We start from the raw sequence: 25814 nt of genomic DNA, 5'->3' as shown, positions 1-25814 counted from the left end.
AGACGACATTTCGACAAAATGTTGCAGCATAGCAAGATACGACATTTTGGTAAAATGTACAGGAGTCACGGTCCGAAAGGAAATTATAGGCTAGATTACTTGTAAATTCACGCATCAAAAACTACATTCAGTAACCTTAAGGAATTAAGCAATTACTTTTACCAATTTTATGATAGAAAAATTGTCGAAGTACACCGTAGTGAGTAGCAGCAACTCACTACGGACCAGGGAAAATAAGAAACAAAACTGAATAAGCAATCAGCATATTTTGAATGTGATGGCTGGTTAAATACCGTGGTTTACCTCAACTTCTGACAACAAAAATTTTTGAAACTCAACGAGTCCATGTTTAAAAACAAAGGACATCAAACGACAATTGATTCTATCATAATGCACCTTTTTTTAAGTTTAATTCGAAAATGATGCTTTAACGCTAATGGGATAACTGGGATCGGCGGGTTTTTAAAAGGGTATAATATAAGCGAGAGCGTCTGTAAAAATCGAGACATGAAGTATTTAGGATTATAGTTTTAAAAAAAATAGGAACTAACTTCCGTCTTGGTCTACGGACTAAGGAAAATAGGCATGACCGCCGGGAGTGAATTTTGGTGGGGGTCGACTAATTATCGGTCTGCTCTCCATCAAATGAAAAAGCTCACATGAGGAGGAAAAATTGGCAGCCAACAGGTTAACTAACAAAACGGAGTTAACTTTGCTTTTTTGCGGTTTTACAGTTTGGTAAACGGTCCCGCGTAGACTTGAGATTGGAATTCTTGCTATTTCAGGCAAAATTGGAATTCTTGCTATTTCAGGCAAAACATTGGGTTTGGGATTAAAGGGGGAGGGGGTCTCGGCCGCGATGACTTGGGGGTTTAAAGTTCTGTGACCTACCTGGTTGACAAGACAGCTATCCATTCCAATCAGTATCTGTTACATAAGGTGTGTAACTTCTAGGAGAGCAAGCCAGGCTGCACCAGATCGTGTTGGAGTTTGGTTGCGAGTTGGTGCAAAATTTGACTTATAGCCTTTTCTACACTGGCTGAAAATCTGGATTCACTTTCTTATCGGTTTAACCTGTCGAATAAATCGAAAGATTATTAGATAAAACAGATAAGAAAAATGATTGATATATACCAGCTTCTTTAAGGATGGCCGGGATGGGATTACACTTCCGATTCATATGCCCTAGAAAGATGTGGGCCACCGCTGACTTAATTTCCCGACCTTATTAACTGGCTGGGCTGCATTCTTCTTGACCAATTTCATGGACGGATGGAAACCTCGTCCAGGTGGACTAAAATTAAAAAACAAATCAACACAAAAAAAAAAACATTTAAACCTTATACACGGAAGAGCTATTTAATTACTTGAATTATTCCCGCAAATAAAAAAAATCTTTCTGAAAACTGTTTCCAACATCTTATTTATGCTAAAATTAAATTTAAAAATAAATCATAGCTAACACTATTTAAGGATTTCGGCAGTGCAATATTGAGCTATAGCGGTGTCGTTTTCATGCCATACGGTGCTGTTTCGTAATAATACGTTGCAAACAACGTACAGAATGATCCACAACTAACGGAGAAATTGACAATTTAATTCAACTGCAACCAGCAATTGGTTAATATCAATATGCCGACGACACATTCTGGTTGCAGAAACATTTTCCTCATCTTCGAGTCGAGGGGTAAGTCTTAAAATTGGTAAGTCTTAAATGAAAATCCATTCAGCGTCACCATCTGTGTCTTTCAACCGAGTTATTGCCATTAACATAAGTGCTGCTGCTAGAAACTAATACCTAATACAAGACAGACTATGCATCAACTGTTTTCTCCAATTGTTCCAAAGTATGTTTTTTTTTGTATCTCGCTGTATATTTTCCTTTAAATAAAAATTTACCAAAATAAAATATTCAGTGTTTTTTTTTAATAATTCAGTTTCCTCATATTTGAAGTTGATTAAAATTACATCGATATCATGTGCCATATGAAAAAGTCCGCAACGTATGATCAGTCGTTTATAAACTAAAGAGAAGGACTAGAATGGGGGCCCAATTCATCATAAGTATTTTTGTTTTTCACATTCATAATTTGGAAGTTCGGTATGCGCCAGTATTGAAAAACCACTTGCCCGCTTATTATCTACTACCGCAAGACTTAGTTGATACTTGCAAGGTAACGCGCAAATTTAAAAAACGAAACCTATAGATACCATAGATAAAACAGTGGCTGACTCAACACTAAGTCATCTGCGCTGCGGCCCTCAGCCCAAAAAAAAATAACAGCTTCCCTTACTCTACTTCAAAATCAAAATGGTCATATTCTTCCAGTTTAACGGATATCTGCTACTGTCCCCAACAATTAAGAAACCAGCAAACATTGTAGGAATTTTAATTAGGCCCTATACCTTGAAGCCAGGGAATTCCCGCCCGACATCACCAGGTGCTCCATCCGCAGAGATGAAGGTGGGTCAAAAAACAAACAAATAGGAGTGGAAGGATGTCACCGTGAATACATTCACACTCACATGAATGTACACGAGGACAGAGGAGCGGGGATTACGAGGAAAGGTAAAGTAGTTGAGTCGCCTGCTATCCGTTCAGTCAAGCGAATGCTGTTCACATAAAACCGAAAAGCAGAAACTCTATAAGATGCAGAAAGCCAAAAAGGAACTCATTGGCAATTTTTACGTTAAGGACAACTTCTAAAAAATAAAGAAGAAAGAGTAAAAATATCTCACTGAGGGTGGAGGGGGCCGGTTTGCGACATGGCTGGTCATCTGCGCATGTTATTTTTCATTAACAATTGAATTCTATTAAATTAACCTAATTTTCGTGATCTAACTTCTTTCCAAATGTTTCAAGAGCTGCAATAAGATTAGATTTATATCAAAGTTGCCTAGAGCCAATGCAATCGGTAACTATACCATGTGACACGCCCACACATAGCCTGAAAGAATACGTCATCAAAAATACCCCTGCAGAAACTATCCACCTTGTTTAATTGTATCTCAAATAAATTAAAAATATCTCTACATGTTGTTTCGCCCCAAAACCCAACAAATTTACATTTTTGCAGACTGACAGAATAAATTGTTTTTTAATTTTAGTAATTCATCTTACGGCCGGGTTGCACTATCGCAGAAATTAGTGTGCTCAAAGAATAACAGATATGAAAAAAAAAATTGAAAATATTACGCTCGTTTCAGGTTCGACTTTACCAGAGTTTAACATTATTGGATATTCCGGTTTTTACTAGTTGATTGCACTCCTCTTTCGGTCTGCATTTCCACGACAGGTATGATGAACTTGATCACCCTGATTTTTCTCCAGGGAAATCGCGGAAGGAGTCTCTGGAGGAGACAAGATGAAGAGGCTGCCGATTGCCTAAGATGGAGAGAAAGTGGAAAATGATACAAATGGTTGGACAATTGTTTTTAAAAGGATTTCTTACTTTAAACCAGGTCCCTTGTCATCTGAAAGCTACTGCAAACATTCCAGCTCATCTTTGATAAATAAATTTCAATTTAAAACATTTGCAAACATAGCTCGTTCGCCAGGTGTGTTGATGGAATCTAGCATAAAAGTTAGAATCCTTTAAATTCATATGTGCTAAATTTATAAGACAAGAATTCATCATAAACAAACTTACTGGATTGTAAATTAGCAGTGAATGCATGTTTAGTGGTAGTCCATTATTGGGCTCTCCTCTTTCGAAATAACCTCCATTCAGAAACCAATTTTTTTATCGTCCTGATTCCTTGTTCAGCCTTTGGTATTCCTATGGGGAGAAGTAAACTTTACTACAATGAAGTCAAACCAATACTTATTATAAGGGTTAGTTACTACTTTGAAATATAAAGGAAAGATTTCAGAAAATTTCAACGAAATCAGAACTTTTTCAAGAGCTCTTAAAACTTGTCTTTGCAAAAGAAAAAAGCCAGAAGATTTATAAGTGCATCAACAATATTTCCTGCTCCATTTTACTTGACTTGTAATTGATATGGCTAATAACTCTTATTCCATAGAATAACCCCCTCTTCCTAATCTCCTGTCTCACATTGCTTCATATAGTTTTCACATCTTGTACAACAAAAAGCTTGCTGTAAGGCAAAGAGGTGCTTCAACTATTACCAAAAGCTCAAATTCAACAATAAATCCCACTTAATGATTGAATAAAGAGTTTAAGAAGTGATGCTTAAATAAAAAGAAAAAACCCATACTTTGGTAGCATCAATCATAGTGACGTGTTCGATCTGATCAAGGCTAAATCAGCTGGGGGAATGAAGCCACCTAACGGAAAAATCAATAAACGTTCTAATTACGGATTTAGTTCCTACAATTGGCGCTGATTTCAATTGTGTTTTAGTAAACATTTGCAAGTTCTGTTTTTTTTTTTGGCAAATACTAAGCTGAAGTTCACTTTTAGATTCTGTAGATATATTTTAATGATAAGGTACTAAAAGGAAATACCTCTAAGTAAAAGAAAAAGAATGGGCTAAGCAGGCATCACCAATAATAAAAACCCTGTCTTGTTTTAACTTCTAGGTCACAGGTCCATATAGATGAATATGAAAATACAAGAGATTAAAAATCACTTAACAATACTGTCCCCCTGGATTTCTTTACATCCCCCAGCTTACCTTGAAATATCTATCAACGCCACTTCTACCTTGAATAATTTTTTACAACAGGTTAAAAGACCTTGAGATTGCCCTTTTTTAAGTTGATGGCCTTCATATTTCATTTAAAAGGCTGGCCATCCAACGTTCCATCGTCAGTCAACTCTCCGCAGTTGGTCGAGAGTCACACGGAAATTCTCTTTTCCAACTATGGACTGTAGGCTGAGCCCTCGTTCTTTTACATTTTGTCCTGTAGTTGATCAAATGGAACCTACAACTTACGGTGCCATTTGATCAATTACTGTCGTGATGTAAACCGAGCGTCATTGACGCTAACTAATTTTAACGGGTTCACAATAAAGAACGGTACTTCGTTCAATCAGCACAAATGGAACATGGCGGCAAAAACTGGACTGCTCCAGTCTAACGTTCGAAAACCAAATCAGTTTGACTGACAAATCTAAATATTAGATTTTTACTGAAAAACTGGGTAAAGACTTAAAACCAAAGTTCTCGTGAAAAAATATACCACAGCGGCAAGCAATTTTTAAAATAAAAAAAGACCTCCGAAAAAGACGTGGTGGGGAGAACCAATTTGTTGTAGGATTTATCCCTTTCAAGAAATTGGATTCAACAATGGGGCCTTTTAATGGGGAAGTTAAAATGAGACCAAACCAACATGTTGATGGTGTTTGAACAGCACCAATCGAGAAAAATTGAGACGTACAGCTGATACAGCTAGCATGGCAAATAGACGACATTTCGACAAAATGTTGCAGCATAGCAAGAGACGACATTTTGGTAAAATGTTGCAGCAGTTACGGTCCGAAAGGAAATTATAGGCTAGATTACTTGTAAATTCACGCATCACAAATTACATTCAGTAACCTTAAGGAATTAAACAATTACTTTTGCCAATTTTATGATAGAAAAATTGTCGAAGTACACCGTAGTGAGCAAGTCACTACGGAGGAGGGGAAATAAGAAACAAAACTGAATAAGCAATCAGCATATTTTGAATGTGATGGCTGGTTAAATACCGTGGTTTACCTCAACTTCTGACATCAGAAATTTTTGAAACTGAACGGGTTCATGTTTAAAAACAAAGGACATCAAACGACAATTGATTCCATCATAATGCACCTTTTTTTAAAAGTTTAATTTTTAAGTGATGTTTCAACGCAAAGGGGATAACTGGGATCGGCGGGTTTTTAAAGGGTTTAATGTAAGCGAGAGTGTCTATAAAAATCGAGACATGAAAGGGTATTTCCTCAGTATTTAGGATTATAGTTTAAAAAAATAGGAACTAACTTCCGTCTTGGTCTACGGACTAAGGAGCATAGGTATGACCACCGGGAGTGAATTTTGGTGGGGGTCGACTATTTATCGGTCGGCTCTCCATCAAATGAAAAAGCTCACATGAGGAGGAAAAATTGGCAGCCAACAGGTTAACTAACAAAACGGAGTTAACTTTGCTTTTTTGCGGCTTTACAGTTTGGTAAACGATTCCGCGTAGACTGGAGATTGGAATTCTTGCTATTTCAGGCAAAATTGGAATTCGTTCTTGCTATTTTAGACAAACTATTGGAATTCCTGCTATTTCGGGCAAAATATTGAACTTAGGGATTTAGGGGGGTGGGCGTCTCGATCGCAGTGAAGAGCAAGAGCTCACACGAGGAAGAAAAAATGGTAGCCAACGGGTTAACTAACAAAAACTTCATACCAACAACGATAAAGGATGATCCGTCGTCGACGTCCTTTCGATGTTCGAGACTAAGGGCCGCATCCTCTCGGCCCCTGCCTAAATGGCGAAATAAAGAATTAACAAGCGATTCAAAATCAGTGACATGACAATTAAACTTACACATGGTAAGACTAGCTGGTCGCGAGTTAGACTGCAAATTGGAATTCTTGCTATTTCAGGCAAACTTTTGAAATGGGGATTTAAGGTAAAATAAAAATGGTCTTCGGGGTTCAGTTAAATTTCTTTGTGGGTGGGTTGTTCTTGCTGTATCCATTGGATTTCTGTGTTCCAACTGTTTTTCTAAGGTCTTGCTATTGCCACTTCAGAAAATGAGATCTTCCTTTTCATGTTCTACAGAATTGTGAGGAGTTGACACTCCTTCACGAGCTGCAGGTGAAGCTTGGCAGCATGATTTGACTTTCAATGGAGTTGAATTCATTTACCATATGTTTGGTATAAACTTGGGCTGCAAACAGAAAGATTTTTGAAAAGAAATTTAAATCCTTGTTCGATGGTGGGATCTGGTAGCTTTTGTTAAGCTGCATTCTGTAACAATCACAAGTTTTTTAGTGAGATTTTTTCATAAGATTATACATGTAACATTACTTACCTAAAGTTAATTTTCAGCTTTAATTGCACACCCATCTAGATGACAAACTATAAGTGAGACAGTGAATGTGTCTGTTACAATCCTGATGACTTTTTCTCCACCACAGAACAAGATGAAGATTAGCTCAATTAAAGTAGCAATTTCTTTATTGAATTTAGAATTTGTTACCTCAAAGACACCCTTGATGATCAATGATTTGACTTTCAATAGAGTTGAATTCATTTAGCGAGCTGTTAAGTAAAATCTTGGGCTGCAAACAGAGAAATTTGGCAAATCAGTATCACATTTAAGACATCAACAAACAAACAGAATTACTAACAATGAAAGAGATAAAGTGAATGTCATAAGGATGGATGTACTGCAACTAATTCTGGTACTTCTTTAAGAAGGAAATTTTGGGGGTGCCAACTAACAAAATTAAAAACATATTGCCGTAGGTACTCAACCTATTAACGCAGTCTGCATCATCCTATTTAATAGACCTTAATCATAATTTGGAGAGGAGAATTGATTCCACCTTCGAGTTCATGTTTGCACCGACAAGATTCAAACATGAATTTATATAATTCCTTTATCCTAAAAAATTATTTCACTTTAGTTTAATCTGAATTCTAGTTCAATTTGTGTAATTTTTCCCCACATGCTTCCATCGCTTTTTTCTTCCATGTCCATTGTCCTTTGTCCATGAGTCATGACGTAAACTAGGCAACTAGCAGACGAAATAGATGATTAATTCATAACATTGTCAAATAAACAAATTCAGATTGATGACCGGGCCTTTATTATTTCTCAATTTTTTTAGAATTAAAAATAATTAATTTGAAATTAATTGTCCGACGCTATTGAGTTAGAATTTTGAGTAGACTCGTGATGCAGTACTGAATTCTTTATTGGCAAGTGTGTATTGTGTAACCGAATACGAAGGCTGACCAGCCTGGAGCTTTCAAAACTCTGGGAAAAAATAATTAGACCCTTTAAAAATTCGCTGTGTATTAAGCAAAAAAAAAAACTGGGTCAAAGTTTTCGTCAGTTTGCTTATCTGTCAGCACCCGACCCCATATATAATCATTTATACGCAACAGATATAGAAAAACAACCTTGACAAAATTACGCTGCATCTCACACTATCTCATCAGTATAATTGACACGTTTTCACGTTGGCTAACAAATAAACCATGCAGGCAGCATTCGTTGCGAGTATAAATTGGGTCGGCAGGGCCAGCGAAAGTCATCAGATCCTTTTTCAACTTTCAATTATACACACAAGAACGTTAAATTCAAGTTAACTTTCAGCAGCCCAGCTCATCATGCTGGCCTTCCGCGTCGCCACTCTCTGCTGCTTCCTCTTGCTCGTTGCGCTGGCCACGAGTGCCAAGGTATGTCCTAACTGTAATAATTAGAACTCATTTGAAAATAATGATTTGATAATTATTTCTTATTAGATTCCGCCTAAGAAGGAGCATTCCGAGTCCTCTAGCGTTGAGGAGAGCAACGAATCTTCCAGCAGCGAAGAAAAAGATTCGAGCGAAGAAGTTGTAATCATCCCGGAGACAACCACAACATCACAAGCCCCGACCACCGCTGAAGAGATTACTATTACTCCAGCTCTAGTGGATCCTCTGACGAGTTACTGCAAATCCTTGGCGAAATTCTTGGCAATTAACCTGAATCCGTATGGTTAATAAGGTTCCGTTTAATTCATTTGTTGGATGATGAAAACCTTTTGGCAGAACTGTCCGACTATACCACGAATTTCGACATCCACAATTGAACTGATACGACTTCACCCGCAATTTGCCATAGACTACAACTATAAAGAAATCCGGATGTCCAATTTTTAAACGACGATCTTGATTAAATTTGGTTTTATTCATCCCCCAAAATAAAAATTCTTATTGTTAAAACAATTGTTGTCTATTATGTACACAGTCGACAGTAGTATTTGAAATGTTATTATCGTTTATTAATATGCACATTTTCTTAACTACAGAAATTTGCAAATGTAATTCATCTTATAGATATATAACCGAGTTTATTTTAATTTCATACATAAATTATCTGGAGCAGCAAAATTCACAAAAACATAGAAATTGTGAATATAAATACTTAAATAGATATAAATTAATAAAAATTATAAATTCCAGATCAGGAGGGCGTGATTGTGGCAACGATGATTTCAATTTGACTTTTGATTGATGGCGATGGCGACTCGATTTCGACTTGTCGCTTCTTCCGGCCGTCGCAGACGCTGAACGGGAACGGCGACGGCGTGCAGACTTGAATGAAGAACGACTTGGTGCTCACCGTTTTGTAGTAGGTCGAAGTGCTGGTCACGGTCACGGCCGTCGTCGTCACCACCGTCACCAATTTGACTTTCTTCTTCAATTTGTTCTTCAATCCGAAAAATCCGAATCGACCTTCCTCGGAATCGTCCCTCGATCCTTCGTCGTCCTTGGACGAATGGATCACCGATCCCGACCGGACGGAAATACGCCGATTGTTGTCTAATATTTGCGACTCATCATTCCGGCCAGCGATGTCGTCTGAAATCTGAGCGATGGGCTCCGGCATTGCGGTTGTTTCCATCCTTGAGTATCGGAATTTAAATAAAATAAAACAATTAAAATATTTCAATTAATTAATAGAAAATAATTCAATTAAATAATTGAAGTTAAATTCAAAAGAATTAGAACAAATTGCAGGACAATTAAAGTTACTTTGACGTTTGGCTGGGCGATAATAACGTGTCGTCGATCGAGTCCATTTCGTCGTCGAACGACAAGACGATAGGCTCGTCAACCCAGAGGCCTTTGCGCAACCGGCAAGGGCCGGTGACGTTGACCAGCTGGGCGCAGAGTCCCACCGTCGACGAGGTGATGACGGCCGTGACGGTCGACGTCTTGGTCATGGTGGACAGAGTCACGAACGGGTGCTTCTTCTTCAGGAAAACGTGGAGCGGAAATTTGTTGAAGAGTCGCTCCTCCTCTTCCGTCGTACCGTTGAAAATGAGCGTTTCACCGCCATCGATCGATCCTTCGTACTCCGCCGCAGCCACCTGATCATCCAGCATCACGAACATGTCGTCCGACGACTTACCCAACCGGTGCTCAGCCGGAATCTCACCACTACTCATCACGGCCTTGTTGCTGCTGGATTTAGCTTTAGGCCTACCCCAGATACAGACGGAAGGATCGATCCACATCATCAGGATCACTATCGAAAATAGAATCGATTTCATTTTTTTTTTTTCAAATTACGTCGGCTGTGATGTAGGTTATAATCCGCACTGGAGAAACTTTTGCTTCGATTGAAATCTAATTTGTTTTATACTGCCACTGTAATTAGTTCTTGTCTCACTGGAGATGGTTGGCTGAGTGACTAGTCAGGACTCCATTGGAGCGTTTATATACTCGACTGTTGCTCGGTAACACATAATGAATGATTTTTTGTTTTGACGACAGCAGTGCTGTTGAACAATAACAACACATTGCCCAAGGGGGAAAATGTTAACTTACTTGTCCGCTTAATAGGCCTATCATATCGACGGAAACTGTCCTCTCTACTGGTGTATACTTCAATGGAAGTGTCTATCGTGCATTGTACGGGCTGGTATATAGGAAACGAGCGACGCCAATATTCGCTAATTTATTGCGTTGAACCAATTCTCAACATTTCACCCGAACGATGTCGGAGAAGATGGAAGAGAAAACTCATTGGACTCGTTTAGCATACTATATTATACCTTCTGTTGAAAAAATGAATATGTATAACAATCTCTCCAGTGTCAGCAGCAGCTGTCGCTCAAATCCTGCGCAACATAGCAGCAGCGCAATAGGCTATACGGCGGAACCTTTTCTAGGCTGAGCTTGTGCTTAGCCTACAGTTGCTGTTGTGGATAAGCCACGAATTCAGGTAAATCCCGGCTAATTATTCAACAAGAAAGAAACAAAAAAAGAAACGGACAGAACATGTTTTAATGGCGTCCTTTGCGGTGATAACAATGCAAGGGAAAGCGGGAAATATCATGTAGTCTACTACCACAGTACGAACCTGGTTTTAAATTTTTAATTGCTCGTTACAGTATTGTCTGTAGCTCCCAACAGTCTCCGTTATCAATAAAATGTTTATCTTCACTCCGATTTTGTAGTGTGAAACAAATTGATTTAGCTCAGTTGCCAATTCGTTGCGGAATTGATTCAAAAGCAACGGAATAGCGCCAAACAGATATTATTTCAACACCGTTGCTTCCATCCGATTCCTACTCAGAGTTATAAAACATCTGGCCAATGGGCCACAGAGAATATTGCGCTGGACCATGTATAGGAAAGATTCACTGCGATTTAAACGCTTCTAGAAAGCGCGGGAATTTCGAATGCCAAATCCCATATAGAAATTGAATTTCCGATTTTCTTATTCATCAATTCCTTTTCATATAATAATAATACTAGAACTCAATACAAAAATTTTAAACCAGGTTATCTTGGAAGTCTTGTTATTACTAATGCAGCACAGAGACGTATTCAACGACCTATATTGCTCAACAGGTGGTTAGAAATCGCGGATATTATACACAGGCCGTCCTAATGTTTCTAGCTCACTAGTTTGTTTATTGGCAGCACGTGGAAAGAGAAACTAGTATCCCAAATTCTAGCTAGGTTTTTTAAAATTTTTATAGCAGCAACATGTCAGATCGAGAGTATACCGCCGACGAATAATAAAGCGCGGCCGGGAGAATATTAAGCAGCCGCCCGGCAGATGTGGGAAAAAACAATTTTTGACTTTTAAGCTTTTCATTATTATTTGTGTCTTAATTACGCGCTTTAAGTTTCCATTCTTTTGCTTCTTCCGCATTGGAAAAATGTGTGCGTGATCCGCCCGTGCGTATATAATATGCGAAAGTAGAGCAAATTATTTCGCCCAGCTATTCACTGAATAAAAATTTATATTCTCCGCAGCAACAACGCTGAACGCTCAAATTATATCTCATTAAATTAACGGCTCCGATCTTCCTCGGGAAAAACCAGTTTTTTTGTGACGTCATATCGGTCAAAACGCCAGCACGTGCAATTCTCATGGCAAACCCAAGTCATAGTCTAATTGAATGACTAAGTTGATCTGATTACATGGTTGCGATTTAATCTATGCAATCAAATTTCCCGCTTTGTAAAACTAACTGCTGCTGATGGAGAATTCTAATATAAAACTAACCGATATGTGGCTGGTATAAGTTGTACTACGTTATTCTGTTATATTCAAATTTAATATTAAAACAAATACCAATAATCTATTCATTAATCTTTTAATTTGAATGAATATTAGTTATCGATTAAAATGACAAATTGGAATTATTCAATGTTGACGTTAATTTCCAATGCAAGACAGAGGCCAAGTAGGACATTCTGGAAGGCTCTTTTCCCGATGTACCCGCAGACGTAAGGCGAGGGGGCCTGGATGCGGGAGGCCCACGAGCCTCCCGCGCCTGGGGCGCTCTTCAAACGACAAGTCCCGCCGAGCAGATTGGTGACGTAGGTGAAATGGCTGCAGTGTCGGTCTCCGGCGCACAAGGAAGCACAAGCGAAGGCGTTGGGGATGCACGTCAGCGTGTACATGTCGTGATTGCAAAAGTCGCAATTGGTGCTGTAGGTGACGGACGGGATATTTCGATTGGGGACGGCCAAATTGAAAACGCAATTGCCGATTTGATCAGCTCGGATTTCCGCGGTGCTGTTAACACTGACGCCATCGTCGCTTTGAATAACAGATGGCGTAATAATTATTTCGTCCAGAGTTGCTGTTGATTTGACATCAGCAATTAATGGGAGAATCGGTTCATCAGTCGTCGGGACGCTTTCGGTGATGACGTCATCGGCTTTGATGGCGTCCTCTGGTGAGGCCAATTGGGCGTCAACAGCGTCCGTTTGGATGCTCTCCGTTACGGCGTCGTCGTCTGACGTCGGTGTGAAAATGACGTCAGGTGTTGAGACGCTTACTTCGCCTGCGGGTTCAAAAACCTTTGGTGCTGGGGCGTCTTCTCTCTGCTTGACGTCTGACGTCATAATCATCACCTAAAATGTGAAAAACTGATGGCGTTTGGGTTTTCACAGTCTCATTTTCCCGCGCTTGGATGAACACACGAGAAATAATAAATGAACAATTAAGACGCGTTACGTTAGGTGGCCAGACGCTCCCAACTTGGTGGTCGGCCCGGGGATCCGGTTTGGCGTCGATGCAAATTGAGATAACGGCCATCACTGTGAAAAGCCTCGCGACGGAAGAGCAACAGCACTTCTATCCAATTATATAAAACAGGAATTAAGATATAAGATTTTAAAATAAAACGAATGAATTATTTTTAAACCTTTTGCATTTTTAATACGATGGACTGAAGCGAAAGGAGGTAGATGGAAGAGTGGCCGCAAATGAATGCCCAGATAAAGCCTTTGCCCTACATCTTATTTATAGAGATTGAATTGACTCAATTACACAATCATCTCATGAAATCAAATCCCCTCCTATTACCTGGTGGTACAGTGTATATTCTGAATTTAGATTCAAACGTGTTTCGGCAATAATACCATCAACAGAGGAATTTCTGGCTGGATTACGATATGCAATGTGCTCTTATCGGCTCTTATTTGCGGTTGCTTATAATTGGTATGGCCTTGCCAAATTAAAATACAATTGCAATCGCTAAAGAAATTTCAAAATTTTTAACCTTCAGTCTGTTACTCTGTTGATGTCTGAGCTTCATATAGTTTTGCCTCTAGTCACCCGAATTTTTTGGATGGATGCCTGGATGCTGGAGGTCAGTCAGCCAAGGCAGTTTTATCGATCCGCGGTTTTGTCGCCACTGTTTTTGCGCAATCGCGCGTAATCGTTGCAAGATAGATTTTCAAAATTCAATTAATAAATAAAAATGAATAAATAAAATAAATTATATTAATTATTAAATAAATTATTTATAAATTTAATAAATTATAAAGATAAATTATAAATGAAACGACTAAAAATAAATTATAAATGAAACGACTAACAATAAAATAATAATTAACAATTAATTTTGTTCATTCTTACGGATCACATCTGAGTGGGTGCTCGTTTGTTTTCAATGGTGCCCCATTGATTAATAGTAACCATAGACTTTTCGATTTTCACGACTGGTAGGCTATCGCTCGAGGTATAAATTGGATTAGTTTTCGGGAATTGTTAGCTCCTTATGTAGGAATGGAGAGGAAAAAACACGGGGGTATAGCTCAGTGGTAGAGCATTCGACTGCAGATCGAGAGGTCCGTAGTTCAAACCTGGGTGCCCCCTTCATGAAACTACTCTTTTCACTTTTTGTTAATAGTGTTAATGAACTAAATTACCAACATTCCATCGCATCTGACCGTCCAATCAGCAGGATAAATATATACCTGTATTTAAGTTATGCTGTCGCAATTGAACGAGTTTTGTCTCAAGAACTGTTATCCTTCGTATAACGTATTATAGGTAGGCTACTTTGAATGTAAATAGAAAACAACATCTAAAAGGAATTCTCATTAAAAGCGGTAAACACTATTATTGTTTTCGTAAGTTTGCCCTTGATGAAATACCCAGTAACTCCGGCATGTCTTGTGGGGGTTTTTCACCGCAAAACCATATAGAAAAGCGGTCGACTAGCGGAGTTAAGCACCTTAAAGTTATAGCCATAAAACTGCCCCCCCCTCTTTTTTTCTTTGTTTTGTTTTCACATGTTCAAAGATACAAAAACAACAAACAAGATGCCGAGGGTTTTCCCCGATCAATAACATTCATAAGCCAGGCCCCCGCAAAGCAGGCATATAGCTATAGTAAAATAATGTGCTGAAAATTCCGGAAAATTCTTATTTCTGTCAAGCTTATTCAAACCCGCCCAGATTGCCTTGAGTTTCCAAAGTATAAAAGTGTTGAAAGGACTTGATTCTTTCGACAATTAATCTTATATCAAACGGAAGCGCTAGCAATTAAAATCGACATGAGCCGTTCTGTTAGTATGGTAAGTCTGAATTCTATAAGTTGTATCTATCTTAAATCTGCGATGAAACTGATAATAATTATTCACAGGTGAGTTTGTGTCTCCTGTTGGGCGTTTTGGTCGTCATGATGGCCAGCGTTGAGGCAGCACCCCATGAAAAACGACAAATTCTCGGCGCTATCCTGGATGGCCTTTTGGGTATGTTAGGATCGAGCTGATTTTGCTTTATTGTCTCATTCCAACATTTTTTCAATTTTCCATTTTGACAGATAACGATCGGTACCATCACCGCAGGCACCATCACGACGAGCACCAGCATCATCACGACGAGTACTATGACGATGGGGATGGCTACGGAGGACACGGAAGGAATTACGGCGGCCGACACAACCAACATCATCATCACTCTCATGAAGTGTATTAGAATAATTATAGGTCACAATTCCTGCTTTGTTCACATAGGCTATAGCCGTTAAACCTGCAGCAAGTATATAGAGCATCAGTTGATTGATCACCTGTTGATTTCAGTTGCGACCAACTCGATTCTCACATTGAAACTATGCGAATATGTGCGCTCAAAAAATAAACCAAAAATTTTAATGTTTTCTTATTGGTTGGCTGCTTAAACTATTGATGAAACTGAAGTCACGATTAGATGTATGTGCTGAAATTTTAAATTAACATTTTAGTAAAAATGTGTGGGGCATAGCTCAGTGGTAGAGCATTCGACTGCAGATCGAATTGTCCCCAGTTCAAACCTGGGTGCTCCCAATGAATTAACTTATTCAACTGTACTGACGTAAGATTTGAGCGCAAGGAAAAAGTGTAATATTGTAGCATGTTATTTAAACTGATAATAAATTGCAATTCTATTTTAATTCATTGCAGCTATGAGGGCCAAATATCAACATTGAGAAATCGTTTACGATCGTTCATATAATCTCATAATCTCAGTATTTGAAAAGAAAATCCCGCGTCAACACACATGGGAGTATAGCTCAGTGGTAGAGCATTCGACTGCAGATCGAGAGGTCCCTAGTTCAAACCTGGGTGCTCCCTAATAATTTCATATTTTACTCGATAATCCTAATAGTTTATTTTATGTAATCAAAAATAATATGAAATTATCTATGTGCTTTGTCTTTTTTTGATGAAATCAAATGTCGTCGGCTCATCTTAACATATTCGCGCGATGGCATAGAGTTAGTTATGTTGCTGAACGGACATGTTATTTGAATCTGATTATCAAAACAGCGAATTAAAAAATCCATACATAAATAAGACCGGCGTGGTTCGGATACGTGGTTATAGGACTAAAAGATGTGTCAAGGGATGTTGTTTCACCAGAGCATCCCGCCGCGGGTGGCGCTAGCATAAAAACTCATGTTTTTCTTTAATTACAATTAAATGCGAAAATCAATCAAATCAAAATGTTTTCCCATACCGGGAATCGAACCCGAGCCTCTTGGGTGAAAGCCAAGTATCCTAGCCACTAGACCATATGGGATAAACTTCTGGCGAAACCTTCACGGTTTTGTTTAATTACAAGTAAATGCAAAAATCAATCAAATCAAAATGTTTTCCCATACCGGGAATCGAACCCGAGCCTCTTGGGTGAAAGCCAAGTATCCTAGCCACTAGACCATATGGGATATACTCTTGCCGAAACCCGGGATCGAACCAGGGACCTTTAGATCTTCAGTCTAACGCTCTCCCAACTGAGCTATTTCGGCTTATAATATCATAATTATTTTGGAATACAAATCGCCTTTAAAAAGAAAAAAGAACAAAATGAAAATATCGCATCGGGGGATCGTCAAAATGTCAGCAAAACAAAAGCAAAATTGTTTTAACTATCTTATAGACCTATTTCGACTTGCTTGGTGTGCGTCAGAGCCAAAAGTCGTGCGGCTAGTCGACTAGTGCGCACCGTGGCGGGGGATAGCCGAAACATGCTGCAGACTTGGCTAGATTGCGTGCATTCCCCTCGAAGTTGTTTGCTTGTTTAGCTGTCATTTACTGCAGTTTGCCACGAATTTACGAATTCTTCTAACAAAAACAAATGCAACACTTGCCATTACATTTCAAAACTTTTCTATGTTGTTAGGGAAAACTGCAGTGAAATTACCTAGCTAAACAACGGTTGACGACCGAACAAGATATTTGAATCTGTTGATTGGGAGACGCTATGATGGAGAAGCTGTAAGATCTAGACGGTTCGCCTTTCACCAATCCAACAAAAGGTTGGATAGTTCCATTTGCCGCTGTTGTCTCTCCGCAACGTCCGCATTGTTTGCATTGGACGTTGCGGAGTGCATTCACTTCGACCAATCGAAATCATTTTTTTCTTTTTCCTATGCGCAAACGAGCCAAATAGAAATCTGCTGTTCACGGCACCCCTTCACACAGCAACGCGCCGCTAGGGTGTCGACTTGACCCATACCTTTAGAGTACTAATAAGGTATATAGTCGATAGTAATTTAGTATCTTTTCCATTCCTCTATTTCATGAAATTACGGGCTCTACTTTATTTATAATTTTTCTTTTCTTTATTTAGAGCTTATAAGCTCTCGAAAAGGGAGGAAAGGAAACTCTGGTCCCCTCTTTTTTTCATTCTTTCCTTTCCTCCCTTTTTCTTCCCTCGGGCACGATTAACCCGAAAAGCCTATTATTATGCCACATGGGGCGAGTCAAAATAAAATCTCCTGTTCACGGCACCCCTTCACACTGCAACGCGCCGCTAAGGGGTAGGCTTGACCCATACCTTTGGATCTTAATAAGGTCTTAATCCTGTGTACCCGTTATAATCCAGTACGCTTATTTTTATGAGCAACAACCGGCAACAACTTCTGTTTTTATTAGATGTTCTTTCTCTCCAGCTTAGCTAGCTACATTCACCTGAAATTATGCTCTAACACAACACAAGTAAGGAAATATGTAACAATCCAACAATCAATAGAAAATAATACAAGTCAACCAAAATCTAATTTTTCTATTTAACAGCTTGTGATTTTTGACAATTTCAATATTGCTAAAATTATTGTATGTAAAGCATGGGCATAATCGACATAGACTTGATATGGCTTAATCACATAATGTCATAATTCGTCGCTTCCCCAGCTAATTAAGCTGCTAGTGTGGCTCTTCCATCATGACGTCAGCTTTCCCCAAGCGTCAATTGTGAGGTGAGCAGATCGAGTACTTGTAGCTGGTACTTGGTAGTCGACAGTGTCGACTACCAAGTACTAGTGTCGACTCGTGTCGACTCGACACTAGTCGTCGTCGTAGCCTGGTCGTAGCAGGACGTTTTATTTATTCCATTAATTTCCAAAACAAAATTTTTCAAACAGCTCATTTCTAAATATTTATTTTTAAAAATATTAATCTCTAATGATTTGATTATAAATTTACATCGAGATTTGTTCCTTTTACTTTTTACATCAAGTTTCTTTAAAAAAAGGGGAAGAGATCAAGAGATCGGACAGGTTAGGAGGCAGGAAGAGTAAAAATCCATGATGGCCGCTCGCCCGCCATTTATTTTCTCTTCTTTTTCATTTTTTCCCATTGTTCGTTAGACTCTCCCGCGCTACAGTTGTCACATGTCTCTATTCTGATGAGTTCGTGCCTTGTGTCATTTGCCATTTGCCCATTTGGCCACGAAGTTAAATGTGGAATGATTTCATGTTTAACCGTGTTTAACCAGTGTTTAACCAACAATCTGTATTTTCTTTCATGAAATTTGAAACCTGTTCCTGTACGTGCAATAGCACATAGCAGATTCGTCAATTTTGGAGAACAAGAAAAGCCACGTGATCAGAGAGGAGAATTGTAAGTTAATATATCTAGCAAGGTCTACTTTTCTTCCATTATAAGATTTAAGACTAGTGTTATGATCGAGTCCAGACAAGTCACAACAACTTGAGGATTATTTATTGTTTAAATTCAGATGTCGATTGTGCCAGTGACATGCCAGTGATGTGAAACGGGAGTCGACTAACTTGTAAATCTTTTATCTCTTTTTGTCAAACAAGTAATAACTGGAATTCACATGTTAATTTTTAGAGTTGAATTTCCGTGTGTTCATCTCTTAAAAGTAAATACCATTAAATTGGCAATTTAAAATGCAATTATCATCCTTTTGTCCACGTAATCCTCTCCCTCTTTAGAATTAAGTGTATTAATCAATAGTTGTATTTTAATGTACACGAAGATAACTTGACAATGTGTGAGCTGTATCTTTAATCAATACTTGCTTAATTTTTATTTTATTTTATTTTATTTTTTCCAGGTAATTCGTGGTATTGCTGACCGGCAGTTCGCTGAGAGAAATTGGAGAGACGAAGCAATCGGAGTGCCAATATCGTGTGGGTGTGGTAAACCGCCAGTTGCCGTTCCGGAATCAACAAAGGATGTTGTCAGTCATCAAAACTTTGTAAGTTTACAACTTTTGAAACTATTTCGTATAACATAAGAGGTGTGATAGCATATTTTGAATGAGAGACTAGCACAGAAAATGCATATGCACCAGCAGAGACAGGCAATGAATGAATAAGTTCTGGTGAGATCTGGTTGTTTGTATAATGGGACATGAAAACCTGTAGGAATTCCCCCCCCCCTTATTTACGTGTATGCAAAACCACCTGTTTGTTCTTGTTGACACAGCCCCGCTGCTCCCGTCTAATTTTGGTTTCAAAGGATTAAGCAATGGCATTAGTAAAAACTTAAGACTATTACGTTGAAACTTGAATTTAACTTTTGTTTTGCCAATATTGATTTAAAGTCTTTATTTAACCGCTATCAAGGGAAACAATCAGAAGCACTTATCCTCCCCTCTCCCAGGCTGTGTATCTAGTTTAATGTGACTTCGGGACAAGTTTAATTTGACGCGTTGCTACAGTGTCTCGTTATGAAGATAGCATTATTAGAATCAATCGATGGTTTGAAGTCTAAATAGTAAACGTCTTAGATATTAAAATGAATTTAGTGATTCGAATAATGTTTTCTGTTTTATTATTCGTACCGGTTGTTGAAAACGTTGGTTGGGAAATGTGGGGGTATAGCTCAGTGGTAGAGCATTCGACTGCAGATCGAGAGGTCCCCGGTTCAAACCCGGGTGCCCCCTCTTTGTTTTGCATTTTTTCTTTTAATTAAAATTATTAAAATAACTGATTCAGCTCATTATAGAAAAGTTAGAACGACATTCCTAGTTAACTTTTCTATTTCGTTTGACTTTTCTTCATCTAAAACAGATTTCAAAATATAATATTTCAGTTCCATTATTTGATCGATAGGCGTTGATAGGTTGCGGCTATTACATTTTATTTTTAGGGATGTGAAAGATTTGATTGATTCCACACTTTCGAATTCTAAATACAGTCTCGCCTTTTTAATGACGTTGTTAGAAAGATTTAGTTTCGTACAATTTGTTATCAAATAGGGCAGCGAATCCTTCTTTGGATAAGATTCGTGTTAAACATAAAGCGCCAGGACAAATATTCAAGTAGTTCAATTTAAGGTTAATAGTTGCTAAAAAATAACAAACTTATTCAAGGATGAACGTGGGTTCTTCCTTAATTAAGTTATTTGGTTCAGGTTGCAACTTATTTGCTCTGGGACTGCGGCGACGCTCAGCGATGGAAATGATTTTTTCGCCGAGAAATTGAAATAGGGAAAGGCCAAGTTCAGCCAATCAAACTAGAAATGTTCCGCTCAAATTTTTCAGTGAAAGAGGAAATTGTTTCTTTTTCTTATTCCCGCTTCGCGATGGACATGTCACCAAAATTCGGTAGATGGTTTTTAAGTGAAGAAAGCACGAACGAAATTTGTTTTGGTTATTAGTTTAGTGAAAGAAATTGATTCCCGACCTTTTGTTAACATCTTGAAGATCAATAATCCTCTCAGCATTTTTAAAACCCTGCCACTGACGTGACGTCAACAACAGTCAATAACATTTTTTTTTACCCAGGATTGATAGTTTGAAAGAGACTTCAGATTTTTCGTTATTGCAGTTCCATGTTTTTGATAACCACAGTGCGTTATTATAGGATTTTTTTTTGTCAGACTCGTGTCTAATTTCACGACGTCTTATGTCATAGGAACGTCGTAGGGTCGTAGGAACGACGGATCTTTTTAAGCCAATTCATTTTCTCCTCCAATGGAATGATACGTCTTTTGTCTAGATGCCATTTTGTCCTAACAAAAACAACTCAAGGTAATCTCCCAAATATTCCCATTTTTGTCATATTTTCTCTAGCATTTTTGGCGTTTAGGTACATGTCAAAGAAATTTTGAGTCTACTTCTACTACTGAATACCCACCTACATGGTCTCAACTCTCAAAAGTTCACGGACTAAAAAAAGTAGGAGCACGTAGGAGCTTGGATATTCATTTATCTTTCAGATTATTTAGTTTTTGATTGAATCAAGTGAAAGCTTATTTTCTTTGATTTTCAGATATCATATCCGCCCACAATTCACCTTGATCGTTACCGTTTCACTGGGGGTAATGAAGAAAAAAGAAACAAAAATGGTCGTCTTGGGGCGTTCAATCGGGATTGGTATGTCAATTTGTCTTTACTTTTTTTTTTTTTTTGTTTGTTTGTAAGGGTGTGGGGAATCACCAAATGAGATTTCTGCCAATCCCTTTCCATTGGCTTTTTTAAAAGGGCACGACAAAGTGAACGATTTCGCCAAGGTCAAATGTAATTTCTGGAGGTCTTGAGGCTCTCAGTGTCTTCGAGAGAAGACGTTAAACTCAGACAGCATTATTTATCAATTTGAACGAGATCGTGAATGTATTTTAATCTGCGTTTCTTTTACAGGCAGAACAGTTCAAAAGTGGGAATCGTGCTGCAAGATATTGACGTTAACAAGATATCTGGGCTGTCTTGGTGCTTTCGCCAACTGTCGAGTCGATGCTGGTTGTCAACTGGAAGAATTCTAACGTGGATGTTTCAGCTGGGAGTTATAGATCCACCTGGAACCGGAAACTAAGGTTAGACGCCAACTTGATTACCCTTCAGTTTACTGAAAAATGCATTTGGACGTCACGTACTCTCTAATTCAGCCACTACCTGCGCAGCCGATAGCTAACACTAACTAAATACTGGGTAGTTTACAACAGTCTGCGTAGGAAAGTAAGGGGGGGGGGGGGTAGGAGGGGGGATTCAGACTCAGAAGATATCTATTCATAGAACGTTGGGTTTGATTTTCCAGTGCTTGGGCCCTCTTTTAGTCATCCTATTCCTTTTTTGTCTTCTAGTTGAATTCGTCTTTTCTCTAGATGCCTCAAAATTTTGCCCTAACCAGAACAGTGAACAGCCGAGGTCCATGGAACAGCTCACCATAGCCTCCCGAATATTTCCACATCTATCTTTTCTACTAGGTGCTGGGTCAGTGTAATTTGTTTTTCATTTTTTTACGGCTTCAATAATTGACAGCTATAGAATTCTTGTCGTTTTATCGTCGAGATCTTTGCAGTCTGTGCAGTGATTTTGTGTATTTAGGTTATAGGATTATATACTCGACATTTTTCTAAAGGTTTAACAGATTTGCTAATCGACGTCAATCATTTTCTACCATTATATTTTAAAATATTAGCCGTAGTGGTTAATGACAAGGAAATGAGATTAGATGTAAAATCAGCGGAGGCGGGCTGGTTTCATTGAAACGATCATTTCACCAAGAAAAGCCAATAGGGAAAGGCTCAGTCCAACCGCAATAACAACAAATGCTCCGGACAAATTTTTAAGGGAAAGCGGCTTGTGTTTCTCGTCCGGCATGTTGAATCCACTATTAAAATTTCTCATACATTTGCCGGGCATCGGGCGGAACCACAAGTCCCAGTAGTTGATTATTCCAGTTTGGATCAGATCCAATAACCTTTTTAGGGTTTGTTACAATTTTTGTTATGCAATTTTAAAGAAATGCGGCGTTAGATTTTTGACAATTTCGTTTTACCCTTGATTGATGCTTTTGGTGAATGGACTGTGTTTTGATAGGACTAATGTTGCATACGTTGTCAAGATTCCTTCTTTGGCTATCTGCAAGTTGCATTTCCCAGTCTTTTTGAATTCGGCCCTGATGGCGTCCATGAGATAAACTTTCGCCTATACGATAGTAACAAAAGTTTATGTCTGTGAAACTTCATGGGAAAATCAGGTCTAGCCCCTCTGTCTAGGACATTTTACATCCACAAAAACATTTCGCGATCCTGGTGTAATTAATTTGATACAGTCGGACACTAGAGTGCACCTGGAATTAGGATTAGAATTGAGCCTTTCTCCTAGTTTCTTGTACATGCCCGTGCACGTTCTGTTCAATGAAATGATAAGAATTAACTAGATGTTTTTGCAAACGTTTTTAATTCAATTTGAAACTTGCTGATGAAACCCTATCCATAGTTCCCGCTGTTTTAACCATCAAATTAATGTCAGGATGTTCAGCAATGTCGTTGATGGTGTTGACTAGCGGGTGATTGATTGGCATCACGACGTAAGTGAAGAGAGTTGAAGTGTAGGCCTGGACGAAGACGAAAGCGGCCAGGGTCCAAACGCCAGCGACTACTCTGTAAGGTAACCGTTTCGATGTGCAAGGCCCTCCTGTTAAATGATCCGTTATGTCACAATTTGTTTTACCTCATCTTCTGATAGACTTAAGGTGTTTTAATGTCGTCACGTCAAACCTTGAGACAGCAAATTGGCAAAAACATAAAGATATTGTTTTCCGGTAATGGTTTTCTTGACTTGTCGACCACTATTGGTCATCAAGTTTGAGCTCTTTTCAAATGTCGATCGATATTCCAAATAGCGTTGCATTAAATTCAAGATGGCGATGACGCAAATCATTGATATGCCTAGTCCTAACCAGACCTTGATGTGCATTGCAAGCGGGATAATATTTTATAGCATAACTGATGATTACGTGTGCTTTTATACATACGGGCCATTGGAAAGGTTTACCGACTGCGTTGATGTTGGCCGTTTCATCTGTGATGGGAATGAGGCAAGCCAAGTTGTCGAATATCCAAACCACCGTCATGTCGATTACCATATTGCGCTGATATGTTGGGTAAATGTCCGGGATCAACAAATCTGCTAGCTCTAATAGAACAGACTCTTTATCAAATATGCTCTGAATAGTTTAATTTCTTTAAATAAAAGCATAAAACTGCACTTCTCAACAGTTATGTGAGTAGAATTTGATTAAAATGTAGGTTATGAAAGATTTGGTATTTTTTTTTTAGGTGTCGCAATGTCATCAGTAATTGGTGATATTAACTTAAGTTACAATGACGGAACCAACTCAACTTGATCCCACAAATAGTTGAAGAGTCCACGCCCAGCTGCGGATGGCTCCAACCAGTTCTCCGTCACTCGGACCATCTCGTACCTGATGGAGGTTGAAACAGAAGTGCCGAGGTAATGCCAACAAACAGCAAATGTCAATTAAAATAACTTGTTAACTTTACGTGAAATTTAAACGAGCCGATAGGTATTCGAGCATGACTCCTCCTTTCAACGGCCCCGATAATCCTTTTGGGTTACCACTCCAACGCGTCTTGAACGGCAGGTAATTCAATTTTTACACGATTATACCAAGAGTTTGTTGTCGAAAACAAAGTTAATCGTCACATCGATTTTTTTTACCCAGATGACGCGGAGGTGTTGGCCATTGAGGGTATTCGGCGTCAACGACAGGACTCTACTTGCCAAAATGGTGGACCAAACGAAAAGAGGTACAACCAGACGATTCATTGTAGACTAACAGAACCTGTACTGAACGTGTCCCGGTAGATAATGCTGGCAATGTTGGTGTATGCTAATGCTCATATGACTCTTTCTCAGCATTGCCATTCATCTTACAAGGCCACCAGCACTATATAAGATTTCTGATATCTTGTAGTTGATCTTGTCGTTGCTATGCCCGAGCCCGTGACGAATCAAATCCTTTGTTGTGGTGACCAATGTGAATGACATCACAGCAAATGTATAACATTATTATGATGCAAGCTTTCAATGCCCTACTTTTGCCCAACTGTCGGTTTGACTGATGTTCACCATTTCCCATGTCGATTCTGAGATGGAATCGTTGATTCGAATTTCAATTGAATTTTTTGTTTGTTTTCATTCAGGACTCGTAGCAGTTTATTCTCGATCCCAAGTCCCAACTCTTTCGATCTCGATAGCGAAATAGTGATAGATTGATCAATCGATCAGAACAACTCTGTAGCCGTCCACTTTTTTATTTATTTCAGTTTCGTCACTGTCAAAGCCGTTATCGATTTCACGAAAATGTCAGTTGTCATTTGTGTTGCTGACCGACATCATCAATCGCCTGAATATTGAATCTACGTATAGGAAAGGAACTAATGGTCGGTAAAAATTATTTTTCAAAATTTTAACTTTTCATTTTAGTATTTCACCCTGGCTTCTATCTTATTAAATTCTAGATTTTGATGATACTGGGGGACGGTTAAAAATATTTGATTTGTAATGTGGTTCAATGCGTGACTGTAGTACGATTTAGAGGCTCGTCGCTACTTTGGGTGAACGTCATGAATTGAAATACGTGGGTGAGTAGACTGCGTCAAACTTCATGTAGCCTATCTATTTCATGACAAAGCTGCAGATTATTTTATAGTGGGTTATATTTTAACTTTGGAATCAATGTGGCTGAAACTCGAATGCGTGAAATATTTGCTGTGTTGTGGAGACGGATGATCCAGTAGAGTTGACAGTAACAATGGGATGCGAAACAAGATAAATAATAATATCGCGTGTTTTCTGACTTCCTTCGTGTGGTCCTCAACTTGACTGAGATAGCAAAACTTGAGAGTATCACATG

At 38.7% G+C, this 25814-nt stretch overlaps 5 protein-coding genes, 2 long non-coding RNA genes and 6 other non-coding genes across 14 annotated transcripts; 7 read left to right on the top strand and 6 right to left on the bottom strand.

Annotated features, from left to right (window-relative positions):
• Nucleotides 1-1080: 1080 nt before the first annotated feature.
• On the bottom strand, nucleotides 1081-6956 carry LOC124326740. 2 transcript variants are annotated; one of them, XR_006915766.1, is made up of 6 exons: nucleotides 6485-6956; nucleotides 6344-6421; nucleotides 3651-3779; nucleotides 3453-3573; nucleotides 3220-3385; nucleotides 1081-1294 (listed from the first exon to the last, which is right to left on the bottom strand). It is a non-coding gene; the product is annotated as an uncharacterized LOC124326740 (long non-coding RNA). The 2 variants fall into 2 exon arrangements; XR_006915765.1 differs by lacking the exon at nucleotides 1081-1294 and having other exon boundaries at nucleotides 3080-3385; nucleotides 6485-6955.
• Nucleotides 6957-8192: 1236 nt separating this feature from the next.
• LOC124326658 lies at nucleotides 8193-8980 on the top strand. The gene is made up of 2 exons (XM_046785580.1): nucleotides 8193-8350; nucleotides 8417-8980. The coding sequence occupies exons 1-2, from the start codon at nucleotides 8282-8284 to the stop codon at nucleotides 8654-8656; spliced, it is 309 nt and encodes a 102-aa protein (XP_046641536.1). The 5' UTR covers nucleotides 8193-8281; the 3' UTR covers nucleotides 8657-8980.
• LOC124326369 lies at nucleotides 8703-10494 on the bottom strand. The gene is made up of 2 exons (XM_046785138.1): nucleotides 9692-10494; nucleotides 8703-9561 (listed from the first exon to the last, which is right to left on the bottom strand). The coding sequence occupies exons 1-2, from the start codon at nucleotides 10210-10212 to the stop codon at nucleotides 9120-9122; spliced, it is 963 nt and encodes a 320-aa protein (XP_046641094.1). The 5' UTR covers nucleotides 10213-10494; the 3' UTR covers nucleotides 8703-9119.
• A 1693-nt stretch (nucleotides 10495-12187) lies between these two features.
• LOC124326424 lies at nucleotides 12188-13373 on the bottom strand. The gene is made up of 3 exons (XM_046785254.1): nucleotides 13333-13373; nucleotides 13143-13262; nucleotides 12188-13039 (listed from the first exon to the last, which is right to left on the bottom strand). Exons 1-3 carry the CDS (start codon nucleotides 13339-13341, stop codon nucleotides 12320-12322), a joined length of 849 nt encoding a protein of 282 aa, XP_046641210.1. The 5' UTR covers nucleotides 13342-13373; the 3' UTR covers nucleotides 12188-12319.
• Nucleotides 13374-14216: 843 nt separating this feature from the next.
• Nucleotides 14217-14288, top strand: Trnac-gca. Its single transcript has one exon. It is a non-coding gene; the product is annotated as a tRNA-Cys (tRNA).
• A 660-nt stretch (nucleotides 14289-14948) lies between these two features.
• On the top strand, nucleotides 14949-15574 carry LOC124326660 (transcription factor MafAa-like). Its single transcript, XM_046785583.1, has 3 exons — nucleotides 14949-14991; nucleotides 15060-15168; nucleotides 15240-15574. The coding sequence occupies exons 1-3, from the start codon at nucleotides 14971-14973 to the stop codon at nucleotides 15392-15394; spliced, it is 285 nt and encodes a 94-aa protein (XP_046641539.1). The 5' UTR covers nucleotides 14949-14970; the 3' UTR covers nucleotides 15395-15574.
• A 95-nt stretch (nucleotides 15575-15669) lies between these two features.
• Trnac-gca lies at nucleotides 15670-15742 on the top strand. The gene has a single exon. It is a non-coding gene; the product is annotated as a tRNA-Cys (tRNA).
• A 215-nt stretch (nucleotides 15743-15957) lies between these two features.
• Nucleotides 15958-16029, top strand: Trnac-gca. The gene has a single exon. It is a non-coding gene; the product is annotated as a tRNA-Cys (tRNA).
• A 376-nt stretch (nucleotides 16030-16405) lies between these two features.
• Nucleotides 16406-16477, bottom strand: Trnae-uuc. The gene has a single exon. It is a non-coding gene; the product is annotated as a tRNA-Glu (tRNA).
• Nucleotides 16478-16550: 73 nt separating this feature from the next.
• Trnae-uuc lies at nucleotides 16551-16622 on the bottom strand. The gene has a single exon. It is a non-coding gene; the product is annotated as a tRNA-Glu (tRNA).
• Nucleotides 16623-18639: 2017 nt separating this feature from the next.
• LOC124326809 lies at nucleotides 18640-21330 on the top strand. The gene is made up of 3 exons (XR_006915856.1): nucleotides 18640-18798; nucleotides 19259-19402; nucleotides 21240-21330. It is a non-coding gene; the product is annotated as an uncharacterized LOC124326809 (long non-coding RNA).
• Nucleotides 20021-20092, top strand: Trnac-gca. The gene has a single exon. It is a non-coding gene; the product is annotated as a tRNA-Cys (tRNA).
• Nucleotides 21331-22609: 1279 nt separating the features above from the next.
• Nucleotides 22610-24724, bottom strand: LOC124327754 (ionotropic receptor 21a-like). The gene is made up of 7 exons (XM_046786749.1): nucleotides 24617-24724; nucleotides 23910-24101; nucleotides 23653-23839; nucleotides 23361-23569; nucleotides 23159-23308; nucleotides 22929-23077; nucleotides 22610-22850 (listed from the first exon to the last, which is right to left on the bottom strand). Exons 1-7 carry the CDS (start codon nucleotides 24722-24724, stop codon nucleotides 22610-22612), a joined length of 1236 nt encoding a protein of 411 aa, XP_046642705.1.
• Nucleotides 24725-25814: the final 1090 nt, after the last annotated feature.

Source organism: Daphnia pulicaria, chromosome 2, assembly GCF_021234035.1.
Source record: "Daphnia pulicaria isolate SC F1-1A chromosome 2, SC_F0-13Bv2, whole genome shotgun sequence".
Taxonomy (NCBI): Eukaryota; Metazoa; Arthropoda; class Branchiopoda; order Diplostraca; family Daphniidae; genus Daphnia; species Daphnia pulicaria.
The sequence above is the reverse complement of the archived record's forward strand: the minus strand, read 5'-3'. Positions and strand labels throughout refer to the sequence as shown.